At 47.2% G+C, this 18,405-nt stretch overlaps 1 protein-coding gene across 1 annotated transcript in view; it reads left to right on the top strand.

The window, feature by feature from the left end:
- ANKRD52 (ankyrin repeat domain 52) overlaps window positions 1-18,405 on the top strand; it is a 104,977-nt gene that overhangs the window by 71,168 nt on the left and 15,404 nt on the right. The window contains exons 12-14 of the mRNA XM_073563418.1: window positions 2,462-2,579; window positions 15,816-15,884; window positions 17,630-17,770. Of these exons, the coding sequence (XP_073419519.1) occupies window positions 2,462-2,579; window positions 15,816-15,884; window positions 17,630-17,770 (328 nt within the window). The remainder of the gene's footprint in view (window positions 1-2,461; window positions 2,580-15,815; window positions 15,885-17,629; window positions 17,771-18,405) is intronic.

Genomic DNA, 18,405 nt, shown 5'->3' on the forward strand with positions numbered 1-18,405 from the left:
ACGGATTCAGACAGACAACGCCACCGCGGTGGCATATGTCAACCGCCAAGGGGGAACACGGAGTGTTTCAGCCCTGGCGGAGGTGTCCAAGATTCTTCGTTGGGCGGAGATTTCCGTCCCGACAATTTCCGCGGTTCACATTCCCGGCGTAGACAACTGGGCTGCCGATTTTCTCAGCCGCGAGGGTCTCGCGGCGGGAGAATGGTCCCTACATCCGGAAGTGTATCATCTGCTCTGCCTTCGGTGGGGAACCCCAGATGTAGACCTCATGGCGTCTCGCCTCAACAGGAAAGTCCCACAATTCGTGTCCAGGTCTCGGGACCCTCTGGCAGTGGGCACTGACGCCCTGGCCGTTCCTTGGTCCCAGTTCGAACTTCCCTACCTGTTCCCTCCTCTGCCTCTTCTTCCCAAGCTGTTGAAGAAGATCAAGGCAGAAGGACTTCCGGTCATTCTCATCGCCCCGAATTGGCCCAGAAGGTCTTGGTTCGCGGACATTGTCACCCTTCTCGCGGACGCCCCCTGGAAGCTTCCAGACAGAACAGATCTGCTGTCTCAGGGTCCGATTTGCCACCCCAATTCTCGGCCGCTCAATTTAACGGCGTGGCTGTTGAGACCGAGGTTCTGAAACGAGCAGGATTTTCCGACCACGTAATTCAGACCATGATCCGAGCCAGAAAGCCATCATCTTCCAAGATTTACTACCGTACTTGGAAGGCCTATTTCACTTGGTGTGAGACCAATGACGTCGCGCCCATGTCCTTTTCGCTCCCTTCAGTCCTAGCGTTTCTTCAGGCAGGCTTGGATGCGGGGCTTGCCCTCAGTTCCCTGAAGGGTCAAGTTTCGGCGCTGTCCATTCTGTTTCAGAAAACGTTGGCTTCCCGTCCTCGGGTTAAGACCTTTCTTCAGGGCGTGGCTCACACGGTCCCGCCGTACCGGGCGCCCGTGGATCCATGGGATCTTAATCTGGTTCTTGAGGTTCTGCAAGGTCCGCCCTTTGAACCCCTCAGGGATATTTCCCTTTCTATCCTTTCTTGGAAGGTAGCCTTTCTGGTGGCCATCACCTCCGTCCGGCGCGTGTCGGAATTGGCAGCTCTTTCGTGCCGCTCTCCCTTTCTGGTTCTCCACCAGGATAAGGTAGTTCTGCGGCCTCCGCCCTCGTTCCTTCCGAAGGTGGTGTCCTCGTTTCACCTCAACGAGGATATCGTGCTCCCGTCCTTTTGTCCGAATCCAACTCATCCCCGAGAGCGGTCCTTGAACAAGCTGGACCTGGTTAGGGCGGTAAGAGTCTATCTGTCTAGGACGACTTCCTTGCGAAAGACAGTCTCTTTTCATTATCCCTGATGGAGCGCGGAAAGGTCACCCGGCGTCAAAAGCCACCATTGCTCGCTGGATCAGATCGGCTATCCTGGAAGCCTACCGTGTTAAGCGTCGCGGAGCCCCTCCGGGTATCAGGGCCCACTCTACTCGAGCAGTGGGTGCCTCCTGGGCGGTGCGCCACAGAGCTTCCGCACTGCAGCTTTGCAAAGCTGCAACATGGTCATCGGTTCACACGTTTGTGAAATTCTACAGAGTCCACACCTACGCTTCGGCGGACGCCAGCCTAGGTAGACGGATTCTGCAGGCCGCGGTGGGGAGTCCGCTGGCCTGATGGAAGTTTGTTTCCCACCCCAGGGACTGCTTTGGGACGTCCCAAGGTCTCTGTGTCCCCCAATAAGGCGAACGAGAAAACAGGATTTTTGGGTTGCTTACCGTAAAATCTGTTTCTCGGAGCCTTCATTGGGGGACACAGCACCCTCCCATGTTTTACAGCTCCTGTTCTTACTTTGGTTGAATGGTTACAGTTGAGTTGTTTATGTTGTCAACCTATTCTGTTACTTCTCCTATTGCTTTCTCACTAACTGAGGAATTCTCTGCCGGTCGGTGGGGTGTACACTGCGGAGGAGGAGCTATCTTTTTTTTGTGCATAGTGTCAGCCTCCTAGTGGCAGCAGCATACACCCAAGGTCTCTGTGTCCCCCAATGAAGGCTCCGAGAAACAGATTTTACGGTAAGCAACCCAAAAATCCTGTTTTTATATCGGTTCAGATGTATGTAAACTGCTGCTGTCCGGTCCGCTGGGCGGGGCTTATTCACCTGCTCCCACCCCCCCCTCTCTGTCTTGCTCTACGCATTTCTTCTTGTGTAGAGCAAGACAGGGAGGGGGAAGAGCAGGTGAATAAGCCCCGCCCAGTGGACCGGACAGCGGCAGTTTACATACATCTGAACCGATATAAAAAAGCTATTTATGCATGAAAGGTGCGGGGTCAGGGGAAAGCAAAAGTACTAAGAATCCTTATGTGACACACAATTGAGAGATATCATTATATGATATATCAAAAAGGGGTGACATATTCCCTTTAAAAGTAATAAAATCAATGAAAATCTTCAGCCTTTTTACCCGTATAATGCATTCCCTCATCTAGGTCAGTTGTACAGCATAGTGGCCTCATTGAGCAATGAACATGTGCTATCTGCCGGCTTTGATATCAACACACCTGACAACCTCGGGAGGACCTGCCTCCACGCTGCTGCTTCAGGAGGGTGAGTCTTAAAGAAAAGTGGAAACAATTTAAGAACAATGGGTCCCCACCCAGGGTAACCAGATCTTTTTACCTATAACATCTTGGTGTAGATTGCTATTTTTGCAGCGTTGTAGTGATCAAAAAGCGCAGTTCTGGCTTTTCGTGTGTGTTTTTTTTTTTTTTTTTTTTTCTTCTTAGTTTTTGCCCATCAGCTAAATGTATATTTTGATTGGGCTTTTGTGGATGCAGCAACACCTCATCTGTACTTTTTTTTTTTTTTTTTGGTCCAGGTCATAATTTTTATAGTGGGGTAATTTTAAAAATGTATATTTTTACTCTTCGCCACGACAGCACCCACTGGGAGGTATCGGATCCGCCCATTTGGAACAGGAAACCCTACAGGAAAGATAAAAGGGGCGGTCCGCCTTTCCTCCTCAGTTTTGGTTTCCTGTTCCAAATGGAGCAGGATCCTGCAGGATCTTACCTGGGCCATGCATCCGCCTGTGCGGTCTCTTCGGGAACGGCAGGGGCTGCGGTCCGGAGGCAGCGTCGGGGGAGACTCCGTTTGACGGCTCCCCCCTCGTCTGGTGGCATAGTGGTAATGGCCGGGTCCGGGGAGGGCCGCCCGGTCTTACCAGGGAGCGCGCCGGTCTGGCATCCGGGAGATTTCCCCCCCCCCCCCCATTCCCATCGGTGGGGGTATAGCGTGGATGGTGAGGCCATGTGCGCGCGAGCCGCGTGTGTTAATAGCGGTGGCGCGGGAGCAGGCCGGCGCCCGACGCTCCCATACCCCGGAAGTAATGGTTGAACTTCCGGGGTAAGATGGCGATGACGCGGCGCATGCGCCCTGTGACAGGGCGACTTCCGGGGCAACGATACAGATAAAACAGCGCTGCAGCGCTGCAAAATTGGAACATGTCGTCCCCAGCAGGGTCGCAAACCCCAGCAGGGGATTCAGCTGGGGGCAACTCCACCAGGGACCGCAGCGCCAGGACGGAGACTGCCCGCAGGAGCGAGGCAGCAGAAACCCGATCCAAACCGTCTCAGCCATCTGAACCGGTATTAAGCTTCACTGGGTGAGTGTGCAAAGCATATGCTCTACCTATTAAGCTAACCACCTCTCCTCCCCCCCCCCCCCCCTCCCCCCTCTCTTTACCTTTGACCTCCCGTTTCAGTCAAAGAAAAAAGGAAAAACAAAACATAAAGAATGTGCATTATGTTCAGAGCCTCTCCCTGACTCCTACCCCAAAAAACTCTGCAAACAATGCATGAAAGAGACCAGGCAGGGGCCGACGATATCTTCTCAGGATATCCGAGCCATAATTAGGGAGGAAATACAAGCCATCAACCGCGCCAGCACTCCCGCAGAGTCCAGGCATAGAAAACAGGTTATTGTCAGTTCAGAGTCAGAGGAAGAACAGGGGTTAAACTCAGGCTCCGCATCCACGTCCTCATCATCATCCTCGGAGGCGGAAGGACGCGCATGTTTTCCTCTGGACAGCGTAGATAACCTGGTAAAAGCGGTTAGGAATACTATGGGGTGTGAAGAGGAAAGGGGAGCCCAGACCGCGCAGGACATTATGTTTGCGGGATTGGCAGAAAAAAAGAGGAGATCATTTCCAGTAATACCGGCAATTAAAGATCTCATCAAAAGGGAATGGGAAAAACACGACCAGAGGGGTTTTCTCCCATCCGCTTCAAAACGGAAGTACCCGTTCACTGATGAAGATCTATTAAAATGGTCTAAAATACCAAAGGTGGACGCTGTCATATCCTCCACTTCCAAACAAACCTCGATCCCGGTCGAGGACGCAGGATTGTTAGCAGACCCATTGGACCGAAAGGCTGAATCCTCGCTCAAAAGGTCCTGGGAGTCCACCACCGGGGTATTCAAACCCGCAATAGCCAGCACATGTGCTGCTAGGTCAATGCTGGTATGGCTAGATCAATTAGACCAGCAGATTGAGCAAAGAGTGTCAAGGGAGAAACTGCGTGCAGCCATCCCGTTGATAAGAGGGGCAGCTGCCTTTATGGCAGACGCTTCAGCGGACACCCTAAGACTTGCAGCAAGGTCGGCAGCCCTGGTGAATAACGCCAGACGCGCGCTTTGGATAAAAAGCTGGAAAGGGGATGCACAATCAAAATCCAAAATTAGTGCAACCCCATGCGAGGGTGAGTTCCTCTTCGGAAAAGCCTTAGACGAAATTCTCGCCAAGGCAAAAGAAAGGAAAAAGGCCTTCAGTGATTCTCCCATTCCGTTTTATAGGAAAACCTTTAAAAGACGGCCATTCGGGAGAAGAAGACAATCGGACAGAACGAGATGGGCCACGAAAGACGAAAAGCAGAAGGGTACCATCTTCAGAGGGCCAACATATAGGAGAGAAAAAAATTAAAAGTTTAGACCCACCGGTTGGGGGCAGATTAAAATTTTTTTTTACCAAATGGGAACAAATTACGTTAAACCCATGGATTTTGAATATAAAGGAAGGAATAAAGATTGAATTCCTTCGAATCCCCTATGAGTTCTTTGTTATAACTCGCCTTAATTCCTCACTTCAGCAAAAGGCTCTCGAAGACGAGATTCGAGTCCTGCTAGCTAAAAAAGTTTTAGTTGACGTCCCTGAGGAACAACAGGGTAGAGGCTTTTACTCTCCCCTGTTTTTGGTGTCTAAACCAGACGGTACATTTAGAACCATTATTAATTTAAAGAAGCTAAATTCATTTATAAAAAATTATAAGTTCAAAATGGAATCGATTAGATCCACTATAAAGCTTCTTTTCCCAAATTGCGTAATGGCAGGGATTGATTTAAAAGATGCTTATTATCATCTCCCTATACACAACAGATTCCAGAAATACCTAAGAGTCGCAGTGGAAGTCGAGGGAAGGATTCGTCATTTCCAATACGCGGCCATGCCCTTCGGGCTTTCCACGGCACCAAGAATATTTACCAAGGTGATGGCAGAAGTGATGGCCTACCTTCGCCAAAAGGACACACTAATTGTACCATATCTAGACGACTTCCTAGTAATTGGGAATTCAGTCAAACAATGTACTGAACGCGTGACTGACGCAGTCTCCTCTTTTCAGAGCCTTGGCTGGATCATCAATATCCAAAAGTCCAGACTCGATCCGCAATCTCTCCAAACATTTCTAGGATTTCAACTAGATTCCTTGACCCAGAGATGTCTACTACCCCAGGTAAAAATCATCCTCACAAAACAAAAAATACAAGCAGCTATAGATAAACCACGTGTATCCTTAAGAGGAGCAATGTCACTATTAGGATCACTAAATTCTTGCACCCCGGCAGTCCGGTGGGCCCAGAACCATGTCCGTACACTACAACACCAGATCCTCCAGGAGGATAAGCGACATAGTGGTCGTTTACAGAGCAAAATAACCCTGTCACAAGAAGTCTTGACTTCCCTAGAGTGGTGGTTAGACGATGACCATTTATGTTCAGGAGTCCCATGGGTTATAGTTCCATCCTGTATTGTAACCACCGATGCCAGTCCCCAGGGCTGGGGAGCCCACATGGAGAATGGGTTTTATCAGGGAAGGTGGAGTAAAGAGGAATGTGATTACTCATCTAATTTAAAAGAACTGACTGCAGTGTTCTATGCTCTATACAACTTCCTTCCGCAGCTCCAACAGAAGCATGTAAGGATCCTGTCGGACAATACCACCACAGTGGCATATATAAACAGACAAGGAGGAACTCGATCAGAGACTCTGATGTCTTCAGCGGCAAAAATTTTAAACTTAGCAGAAAACTATTTTTTGTCCCTCTCGGCCCTTCATATAAGAGGCGAGAGCAATCAAAAGGCAGACTTCCTAAGCCGTCACACTCTACGACAAGGAGAGTGGTGCCTCAATCGGAAGGTCTTCAGGGACATAGTAGCCGCATGGGGACAACCCGAGGTGGATCTTTTTGCCACAAGGGAGAACAGGCAGATAAAAACCTTTGCCTCCCTATCTCCGTCAGATCACCCAAACATACTGGACGCCTTTCTAGTTCCATGGAATTTCAACCTAGCGTATGCGTTCCCTCCATTGATCCTCCTACCTCAAGTAATTCGGAAGATCAGAGACGACAAAGCAAGAATAATCTTAATAGCACCGTTCTGGCCAAAAAGACCGTGGTTTTCGTGGCTGCAGATTATGTCGATAACAGATCCTTGGGTCCTTCCGACTGCCAATCTACTCTCCCAAGGCCCCTTTTTCCACCCTCAAGTGCTCAGCTTGCACTTGACGGCGTGGAATTTGAGAGGCAGTTATTGAGGACAAGAGGATTCTCGGAGTCCTTAATTGCTACACTACTACAAAGTAGAAAACAGTCCACGACCCAGATTTACATTAGAATATGGAAAAAATTTCTTCAATTCCATACAGTACCTCATACAGCAGAAGTTCCGATAATCCCAATCTTGGAATTTCTGCAGAAGGGGAAAGACTTAGGCTTAGCAGTAAATACACTGAAAGTACAAATATCGGCATTAGGAGCACTATATGGCCATAATATAGCAGGCAACAAATGGATAACTCGTTTTATTACAGCATGTGAACGAATAACTCCAATCCACATACCCTCCGTCCCTACATGGGATCTAAATCTGGTCTTAGACGCCCTAACGGTAGACCCCTTTGAGCCGATCGACACAATACCCTTCAAATACTTAGCACTTAAAATGGCCCTCTTAGTATCAGCTAGAAGAGTGGGTGATATTCAGGCCTTGTCAATAGATCCACCTTTTTTTTCAAGAATACCAAGACAGATTGGTATTAAAACCAGACCCTGCCTACCTGCCAAAAGTGGCAACAAAATACCATAGATCTCAGGAGATACTCCTCCCAACCTTCTATAAAAATCCCTCTACTCCGGAAGAGCAGAGGTTCCATACTCTGGACGTCAAAAGAACTGTCCTAAAATGTATTGAGAGGTCCAACAGTTGGAGGCAGAGTAGGGCCCTATTTGTTTCATTTCAGGGCTGTAAGAAGGGGTATGGAGTCACGAAGAGCACCATTTCCCGGTGGATCAGAGAGGCCATTCGTTTAGCCTACTCCGCAAAAAACGAAGATCCTCCAGGGAACATCAGGGCGCATTCCACCAGGGCAATGGCAACCTCTTGGGCGGAAAAGGGAGATGTTCCGATTGAAACTATATGTAAGGCGGCAGTTTGGTCATCCCCTTCTACCTTCTATAACCACTACAGACTTGATCTTTCATCAACCTCTGACTTAAGCTTTGGCAGGACTATCCTTGGCACGGTGGTCCCACCCAGGTGATGGTCTCTGGAATCTCTCCAGTGGGTGCTGTCGTGGCGAAGAGTAAAAAGCCGGATTACTTACCGGTAATGCTCTTTTAATGAGTCCACGACAGCACCCGTTCACTTCCCCCCCTAAAGATATCAATAGTTAAAGTATTACCAAATAATGGATAAGAAAGATGTTAAAATAAGAGAACATTGCCTAATCCTTGGCGGTCCTTCTGGTACTCTGAAACGTAAAACTGAGGAGGAAAGGCGGACCGCCCCTTTTATCTTTCCTGTAGGGTTTCCTGTTCCAAATGGGCGGATCCGATACCTCCCAGTGGGTGCTGTCGTGGACTCATTAAAAGAGCATTACCGGTAAGTAATCCGGCTTTTTTTTTTTAATCATAGTTTATTGGTCCCCTTAAGGGCAGCAGTATCTGTCTTTCACAAGTCGTGGTCTTCTGCAGACCACATTTTTAATGGAGATCTTCAGCAGGCCTTGAGCTGTCATGGCAATTCTAATGATTGTGTTTGAACTAAGTTTACTCCAGGCTGCACACTGAGAATGACAGTGGCATTCAACAGGTTAACAGCTTTGGACAGAGCTTTGCTGCCCTCACGGCTGTTGAAGGAATAGGATGGCTGAATAACACAGCCATCTTCTGCCATGGATGGTACGATATTTGGATTGGACAAGCACTGTACATGTACGTTGCTCATTTTTAAAGGGAACCTGTCATATAAAATTCTGTTAATTTGCAAGTTAATAGCAGTCTGACTGCAGTGCCAGCACTGAGAGCCCCGCTTCTGGGAGGAAATTAACTTTATATCCCCCTGCAGCATTCCAGCTTCCAGTCATAGCGGTGGTGCTGGCATCGTTTCAATTACTGCTCTGTGTATTGAGAGAGGTGGTTGTAACCACGCCCCTGGCATTGACTGATAGCTGGCCCTAATGCTGAGCCAGCTGTCACTCAGTGCCAGGGCTGGGTTTACAGCCCGTTATTCACTGATCAGTGACTCAAACTGCTGGTGCCCCACCTCTATGACTGGAAGCTGAACACTGCCTGGGAAATTAAAGTTCATTTCCTCCCGAAAGTGGTCCTCAGTATCGCGTGACGTCAGAACGCTATTAACCTGCAGATTAACCCGGTATCTGCAGGTTCGCAGCTTTATTTTACATGACTGGTTCCCTTTTAACCCCTTAATGACCGGAGCTTTTTTCAGTTTTACCTCCCCTTCTTCCCAGAGCCATAACTTTTTTATTTTTCCATCAGTATGGCCATGAGGACTTATTTTTTGCAGGACGAGTTGTACTTTTGAACGACATCATTGGTTTTAGCATGTCTTGTACTCGAAAACAGGAAAAAAAAATTGCGGTTAAATTGCAAAAAAAAGTGCAACCCCCCCACACTTGTTTTTGGTTTTGTCTTTTTTGTTAGGTTCACTAAATGCTAAAACTGACTTGCCATTATGATTCTCCAGGTCATTACGAGTTCATGGACACCAGACATGTCTAGGTTCTTTTTTATCTAAGTGGTGAAAAAAAAAATTCCAAAGTTTGCTAAAAAAAGAAAAGAAAAAAATTTGCACCATTTTCTGATACCCGTAGCGTCTCCATTTTTGGTGATCTCGGGTTGGGTGATGGCTTATTTTTGTGCGCCGAGATGACGTTTTTAAGGATACCATTTATGCGCAGATACATTCTTTTGATCGCCCGTTATTGCATTTTAATGCAATGTCGCGGGGACCAAAAAAATGTAAATTTTTTCGTTTTAATTTTTTTACCCGCTACGCTGTTTAGCAATCGGGTTAATCCTTTTTTTTTTTTAATTGATCTGGCGACTCTGCATGTGGCGATACCAAATATTCGTAGGTTTGATGTTTTTCTCTCACACATGACAGCACCACGGAGAGAGGGGGTCCGCCCATCAAGGACAGGAACCTACAGATAAAAAGGCGGCACCTCTCCTCCGCCCCCAGTTGGGTGACCCGTGGATCTTGCAGCAGCAGCTTACCTGAGAAAAGGACCGGGGCCGTCCCGTTTGCGGTTCCGGCAGCGGGGAGGCCCCTGCAGCGGCGGGGTCGGTGCCTGAAGCCGCCACCGCTGTAGCCAAGGGGCTGTGAAGGGTGAGCGGGCAGGGGAGGACTGAGCCGCCGCTCCGGAAAGGAGAATGGGGCTGGGGGACGCTGGCACACGCGGGGGCAGCGCAGCGGTACAGAGGTGTACCAAGATGACGCTGCCCCGGAAATGAAACGACGACTTCCGAGTCCCCGCGGTCGGCGCATGCGCAGTGCGCATTCCCCGGGGCTCAGCGGTGCAGGCTGGGAGAAGGAAGGTGACGTCATGGCGGGAAATTTAAAAGAACACAGGAGCTGCACCTTGCTGGACGCGTCCTGTAAACATGGAGGACAGCGACCAGCACGAGGAGCAGCCAATGCAGCAGCAGCACAGGCAACACCACCATCGCCGGCAAAAAGAAAAGGGCGGGCGCGATAACCGGTCCAGTAGCCACTCCACGCAGCGGAGCAAGTCGACTGCGAGGAGCAAGTCACCTTCGGTGGATCAGCCCGTGAGGGATCCGAATCCACCTCCCGAACCGGTACCTGCATCCGTGCACAACGGGGTAAGTGATCTACGTGAATGTCCCCCATTATAATACTTCTTTCCCTTAGGGAAAGAAGAAAGAAAAAACAAAAAACAGGGAATGCCCCACCTGTAGCAGACCGCTACCACCAGCTTGGGATAAAAAGCTCTTTGATTCCTGCATACAGGAAGTTCTTTGTGATGAAATCCCGGATTACGCCTCTGATCTAAGAGCGGTAATCCGTTCGGAGTTTCAGAGTGCCCTTTCATCCCTAAAACACACAAAGGAAGGGGAAGGAAAAGGGACACAATAGTAGCCTCCCAGTCAGAGGCCTCGACGTCAGAGGAAGTTACATCACATACCTCAGGCACCTAATACTAGAGAAGAGAGAGAGGATTCAAAAAGATTTAAATAAACTGGAGAAGTGGGCAGCAACTAGCAGAATGGTTTTTAACAGGGAGAAATGCAAAGTACTACATCTGGGCAATAAAAATGAAAAAAGCATATATAGAATGGGAGGAATAGGGCTAAGTGACAGCGCATGTGAAAAAGACTTGGGTATACTAATAGATCACAGACTGAATATGAGTCAACAGTGTGATGCAGCAGCAAAAAGGCAAATGCAATTCTAGGATGTATTAACAGAAGCATACAGTCTAGATCACATGAAATCATTATTTCCCTCTACTCCTCTTTGGTCAGACCTCATCTGGAATATTGTGTCCAGTTTTGGGCACCACATTTTAAAAAAGACATCAACAAACTGGAGCAAGTTCAGAAAAGAGCGACCAGAATGGTGACCGGTCTGCAAACCCTGTCTTATGAGGAAAGGTTTCAGGATTTGGGAATGTTTAGTTTACAAAAGAGAAGACTGAGAGGAGACTTAATAGCTGTCTACAAATATCTAAAGGGCTGTCACATTGTAGAAGGATCAACTTTATTCTCATTTGCACAAGGAAAGACTAGAAGCAATGGGATGAAACTGAATGGGAGGAGACACAGATTAGATATTAGAAAAAACTTTGACAGTTAGGAGTGATCAATGAGTGGAACAGGCTGCCACGAGAAGTTGTGAGTTCTCCTTCAATGGATGTCTTCAAACAGAGGCTGGACAGACATCTGACTGGGATGATTTAGCGAATCCTGCTTTGAGCAGGGGGTTGTACCAGATGGCCCAGGAGGTCCCTTCCAACTCTACGATTCTATGATTCTAGGTCCTAAGCCTATTGAACAAGAGTCCTCCAGGAGGTTCCCCCCACGGGAGAAAGGCAGAGGGTTCTATTCGCCTCTCTAGTAACCAAACCGGACGGTACCTTCCGGACAATTATAAATCTAAAGAGGCTAAACGATTATCAAAAACGAGAAATTCAAAATGGAGTCGATCAAGTCGACCATCAAAATTCTCTTTCCACGTTGCTTCATGGTGGTATTAGATCTCAGCGATGCGTACTATCACGTCCCCATCCACAAAGACTCTCAAGAATACCTCAGACTGGCGGTCTCCGTAGGAGGCAAAGTAAGGGAGTTTCAGTACAGGGCCTTGCCATTTGGGATTTCGATAGCCCCGCGAATCTTCATGAAATTGATGGCAGAGATGATGGCTCACCTAAGAGAACAAGATGTTCTAATAGTTCCATATCTAGACGACTTTTTAATAGCGAGCAACTCGGCGCAAACCTGCAGGGGACAGAGTGATGGCCACTCTCCAAAACCTCGGCTGGCTCCTGAACCTGAAAAAAATCAAGGCTGGAGCCCAGAAAAGTCCAGGAGTTCCTAGGCCTGACTCTGGACTCAACACTCAGGAGTGTTACCTACCAGACCACAAAAAGAAAGGATCGCTGAGATGGTAGCAAGAGCGACACAGAACCCTTCCATGATGCTAAGAAAAGCAATGTCACTACTAGAGTCCCTCTCCGCCTGCCAGCGGTTCAGTGGGCACAGCTACATACGAGAGATCTCCAATGGGATGATTTAGCCAACCAGTTGGCATTAGGGGGTCACTTGGAAGGTTACGTTACACTAGACTCCAAAACTATTCGTGCCCTAGCTTGGTGGGGGAACAGATCCAACCTATCCAAAGGGATTCCCTGAGTGATAAATATTACTAATCACCACGGACGCCAGTCCCAAGGGATGGGGAGCACACATGAGCAACAGGATGGCTCAGGGGGAATGGGGAGGTCAGGAACTAAAAGCCTCCTCGAACCAAAAGGAACTGTTGGCAGTAGGCTACGCCCTTACACACTTTCTACCGATATTAAGGGGCCATCATGTCTGCATATTTTCGGACAATCGAGTGACTGTGGCCTACATAAATCATCAGGGGGGAACCAGGTCCCGAACACTAATGAACACATCCTCCGAAATATTCACGCTAGCCGAGAAAAACCTATCCCTATTGGCACTACACATATGGGGAGCAGAGAACCAGACAGCAGACTTTCTAAGTTGCACCCAGCTACATCAAGGGGAGTAGGTTCTAAAACAGTCCATTTTTCGGAAGATCGTAATAATGTGGGGGACCCCCCGGACAATAGATTTGTTTGCCGACCACAAAAACAAAAAAGTGGAAGCATTTTGTTCCCTAGACCCCAGGGGGAATCCCTGGACCCTGGATGCGTTTATGCTTCCGTGGACACAGGACCTAATGTATGCCTTCCCGCTGCCCATTCTCATCCTGGCAGTAATAAGGAAAGTCAGAAAAGACCGGGCACGAATGATATTGACAGCCCCGTTTTGGCCAAAAAGAACTTGGTTTTCCTGGCTGAGAATACTGTCAATAACCGACCCCCTGGTTTCTACCAGATCTCCCCGACCTTCTGTCCCAAGGTCCCGTGTTACACCCTCGGGCAGTGAACCTCCATTTAACAGCATGGAATTTGAAAGTACACTGCTGAGGGGGAAGGGGTTCTCAGAAAACCTGGTTTCCACGCTACAAAAGAGTAGGAAACTGATCACAACCAGGGCCTATGGTAGAACTTGGAGGAAATTTCTATCCAGCTTCGGGGTAAGGGTTCAGGATGGAGTACAAATTGACAAAATTCTCGAATTCTTGCAAAAGAGGTTAGAACAGGGGCTGGCGACTAATACGTTGAAGGTACAGGTAGCGGCTCTAGGCGCCCTTTATAACCATGATGTGGTGGGCATCCCTTGGGTAGCACAGTTTGAGGGCCGCAGCCAAATCTAGACCAATAACCACCCAGGAGATACCATCAAGGGATCTAAACCTAGTGTTGTCTGCCCTAACAGGGCCACCAATCGAGCCTATCCAGTCAGCACCCCTCAAAACCTTATTAAAGACTATACTCTTAGTGGCCCTAACATCCGCTCGCAGAGTGAGCGATATTCAAGCCTTGTCAGCGATACCCCCGTTCACTAAAATCCTGGACGAGAGTCATATTAAAGCCTGACCCAGCATACCTACCTAAGGTGTCAACACACTTTCATAGGTCACAAGAAGTAGTCCTTCCTTCCTTCCTTCTGCCCAAACCCTAGGAATAGGGGAGAGGAAAAATTTCACACCCTAAATGTGAAGAGGTGCTTAGTTCAGTACTTAGAGGCCACCAAGGGATGCAGGAAGGAAGGGTCTCTCTTTGTGTGTTTCCAGGGACCTCGGAAGGGGCTCAAGGCATCAAAGAGTACCTTAGCAAGGTGGATAAGGGATGCGATTGCCCTGGCGTACTCATCCAGTGGGAATACCATCCCGGTGGATTTAAAAGCCCAATCTAAAAGCAATGGCGACCTCATGGGCAGAAAGATCAGAGGTATCAATAGAGCAGATCTGTAAGGCGGCCTGGTCAACACCTTCTACCTTTTTCAGGCACTATCGCTTAGATCTAGCCTCTACGTCTGACCTGACCTTCGGGAGAAGGGTCCTTCAGACGGTGGTCCCTCCCTAAGCTACCAATCTCTGAAATTCTCTCCGTGGTGCTGTCATGGGTGAGAGAGAATAGCTTAGTTACTCACAGATAATGGTGTTTCTCGGAACCCATGACAGCACCGGCTTATTTCCCCCCCTTCACGTGTGCGGTGAGCACGAGTTAATAGGTATAGAGTGGTTTGTTAGACACGGTGCTTCTCTATAATATGCGATATTATAATGTTATGTATATACTTTTGTTGTTAACTAACCTGGAGACCCTCTGATGCTCTGTAACCAACTGGGGGCGGAGGAGAGGTGCCGCCTTTTTATCTGTAGGTTCTTGTCCTTGATGGGCGGACCCCATCTCTCCGTGGTGCTGTCAAGGGTTCCGAGAAACACCGTTATCGGTGAGTAAGCTATTTTTTTTTTTTTTTAATTTTATTTTGAATGGGGTGAAAGGTCCATGGGTCACTTAAATTTTTATATTTTTTTTTCATATTTTTTAAAACTTTTTTTTTTTTTTTTTTTTTTTTTAAATTTTGGCATGCTTCAATAGCATCCATGGGAGGCTAGAAGCTGCCATTGCCTGATTGGCTCTGCTACATATAGGCGATGAGCAGATCGCCTATATGTAGCTGAATTACAGCATTGCTATGAGCGCCGACCACTGATCATGTGACAGGGGTCGATGATGCGCATATTTCCGGCCCGGCGGCTGGAAACGGTTGTTAAATGCTGCTGTCAGCATTTGACAGCGGCATTTAACTAGTTAATAGGCGCGGGTGGATCGCGATTCCACCTGCACCTATTGCGGGCACATATCAGCTGTTCAAAACAGCTGACATGTCCCGGCTTTGATACGGGCTCACCGCCGGAGCCCTCATCAGAGGGAGATCTGAACTTGGATGCACTATTGTGTCCAAGGTCAGAAAGGGGTTAAGGGGCTTGTCCACTACAAGGACAATCCCTTAATCTACATGTTTTCTCCCATTAGAATGAACATGCCTATACTCCCATGCCATGTCAGCGGTGTCTGCATTCGCGTTCCCTGGGCTTACGTGAGGTTGTGTGCCCAATCAGCACCAGCTTCACTCTAGTAATCAAGAGTAAGTGAACAGCCAGCCGCAGCTCTGACTTCTTGATTACTTATTCGTCTGAACTCGGTGATGGTGAAGATGGCGCTGATTGGTCGCAGAGCTCGAGTGACAAAACCTCACGTGAGCCCTGGGAACACGAGTGCCGGAACCAGAGGGGAGTACAGGTGTTATGTTAACAAGGTAAACATTCAGATTGAGAAGCGGTTGTCCTAGTATTAGACATCCCATTTAAAGTAATATCTAGCCAGTGTTTTAGGGTAAAACACCGAAAAATCAAATTTGAATGAAAAACAACCCTGTGGATTCAGCCTAAATTCATTCTATAATACTTTTCTGGATGTTTCTTTCTTGGTCTTCTGCATATTGTAAAGTAAACATGGACATATAGCAGAAGTGTTAACATTTCCTGTGTAATAGTGATTATTTTTTAGACCTCTTTTTCAAACTGTTTTGTAGAAATGTTGAATGTCTTAATTTGCTGGCAAGCAGCGGCGCCGAGTTGATGAGACAAGATAAATTTGGAAGGTAAGCGAAATCTGTTGCACACTGGGACTGTGATTGAAAGCAAAATAGCTCTACCAGGATTGGCTGAAGATGTAATGTCTATTGTCTTTATTCTTGGGCTACACTCCTTCATCTGTTGTGCATGTCAGTCAGTTGTTTTTCTCTCACACACAGACCCACACTTTTTCATTGAGCCTTACAAATTTTTTTTTTTTTTTTTTTGAAGCCAATTTGCGTTTCCTATCTGTGAGACATGGTGCATGCCCTATGTTCATCCGTTTTGTGGATCAGACTCTGTCATTATTATTTGGCAATGCGTATAGCGCACGGAAGACTTTATTTTCTCCAGTGTTCGATCTGTTTCATCCGTTTTTCACTGATCTGTTTTCGAGAATCTGTAAATTCAAGGGAACCTGTCACCCCCTGCAGGCGTTTTTAAGTAAAAGAGCCACCTAATGCTGCATTCTGTCAAGGTGGCTCTTTTATTTAGCTTCCCTTCCACCGACAAAATAATCGTTTTTAAAATTGGTCAGACATACCTGATATTTGTCAGGGGGGCAGGGCTTTCGCTCCTGGACACACAGCCTCACATACGTCAGTCATATCCTGCTTTTGAATTTGGCGCCGCCTCCTCAGTGTTCATTTCTTTTTCTGGTGCCTGCTGCACCGCTGCCCTGCTTAGCTCCGCCCCTACTGGTCACATGGTGCTGATGTCATCACAGGTCCTGCTTGCACCCACTGCTCTGGTGCAGCGTTCATTTCTTTTTCTTGCACCTGCGCTGCTGCGCTGTAATATTCTTTCAGTGGTGCAGCAGGACCTGTGATGATGTCAGCACCATGTGACTAGTAGGGGCGGAGCTCACCAGAGCAGTGGGTGCAAGCAGGACCTGTGATAACATCAGCACCATGTGACCAGTAGGGGCGGAGCTAAGCAGGGCAGCAGTGCAGTAGGCACCAGAAAAAGAAATGAACGCTGAGGAGGCGGCGTCAAATTCAAAAGCAGGACATGACTGACGTATGTGAGGCTGTGTGTCCAGGGGTGAAAGCCCTGCCCCCCTGACAAATATCAGGTATGTCTGACCAATTTTAAAAACAATTATTTTGTCGGTGGAAGGGGCGCTAAATAAGAGCCACCTTGACAGAATGCAGCATTAGTGCTGCACAAGGTGGCTCTTTTACTTAAAAACACCTGCAGGGGGTGACAGGTTCCCTTTAATAAAAGTCCAGATAGTCTACCTCCTTCAGTCCATAAAATGGATGAGAGACTGTAAAAGTGATTGAGGCAGTATGGATAGCCCTACTTTATGTAGAAACAGGAATTCTTTTTCCCTGTATAAATCATTCCCCTCCATTTCCTGATCCAGCTGCCGTGCCCCTCGCCTGTGCCAGGGACTTTTGCAGTGACTGATGACTCATACAGGGAAAATTGACCTCCGACTTCTACATGGAGCTTAGAAGGATTCTGCTAGTCCATTTTTAATCATGCGATGTCAGACCTAAAAGAAAAGAGAATTAGCTGGGTAGAAAGGCAAAATGAGCAATTGTAAGTACACAGTGCTATATAAAATGATTGCAATATATTAAGAGGTTGAAAACGTTGATGGACATGCTTCTTTAACTGCAGCAGTAACACACATCTTTGTTCACTGAAAAATGCAACCAATAAATGTATCTGTACAGTGTGTGTGTGTGTGTGTGTGTGTGTGTGTGTGTATATAATATTTTTTATTTATTTTGGTCATTTTAAATTTCTTTTCACCTTGTAGGACACCGCTGCATTATGCTGCTGCCAATGGCAGCTACCAGTGCACAGTGACTTTAGTCACCGCTGGAGCCAGTGTTAATGTGGCAGACTCCAAAGGCTGCACTCCCCTACACTATGCTGCTGCTTCAGATACCTATAGAAGGTGAGTGATGTCTTTTGCTTTGTGTTTTGCACAAATGTGCTTTATATGTGTGAATCAAACTAGAAAATTGTATTCACAATTATTATTTTATACAGTTTTCCATAGTGCTCTATGTCTTTAAATCATTAAATCATTTTAATCACTAGATCCCGGAATAATAGTTTTCCACAATTTAATTTGTTTAAAATGTTCTTGTGCAGAGATAATCTTGTATATGTGCCCCTGCTGTGTACTCTTTTTGTCTGATCATAGATGAACATGGTCTGATCATACCACAGCTCCTGGGCAGGGGAGGAAAATAGAAGTATACAAACATTACAGCAGGGGATCACAGCTGATTCTGTCTTTTGAAGTAAAATATTCACAGTACACAACAGGGGCACATTTATAAGGTTATTGCAAAATCTATTAAAATTAACGTTTGTTAACCCCTTTAACTCAGAAAGGACAGTCCAGACAATGCACAGCGCCTGTCCATTTTGAACTTTCTTTCTTTGCTACCTTGATTGATTGATTTAGCCATACTGGTGTGTTATAAAGTGAGGACTAATCTTTTTTTATTGTTAAGTATATTACCCTGTCAAAGCAGAGGTTGTCTTGCTTAAGGTATTGCCATTCTTTATAGAAGGGTTTGT

Source organism: Dendrobates tinctorius, unplaced genomic scaffold, assembly GCF_039654945.1.
Source record: "Dendrobates tinctorius isolate UK_male_01 unplaced genomic scaffold, ASM3965494v1 ptg000388l, whole genome shotgun sequence".
NCBI lineage: Eukaryota > Metazoa > Chordata > Amphibia > Anura > Dendrobatidae > Dendrobates > Dendrobates tinctorius.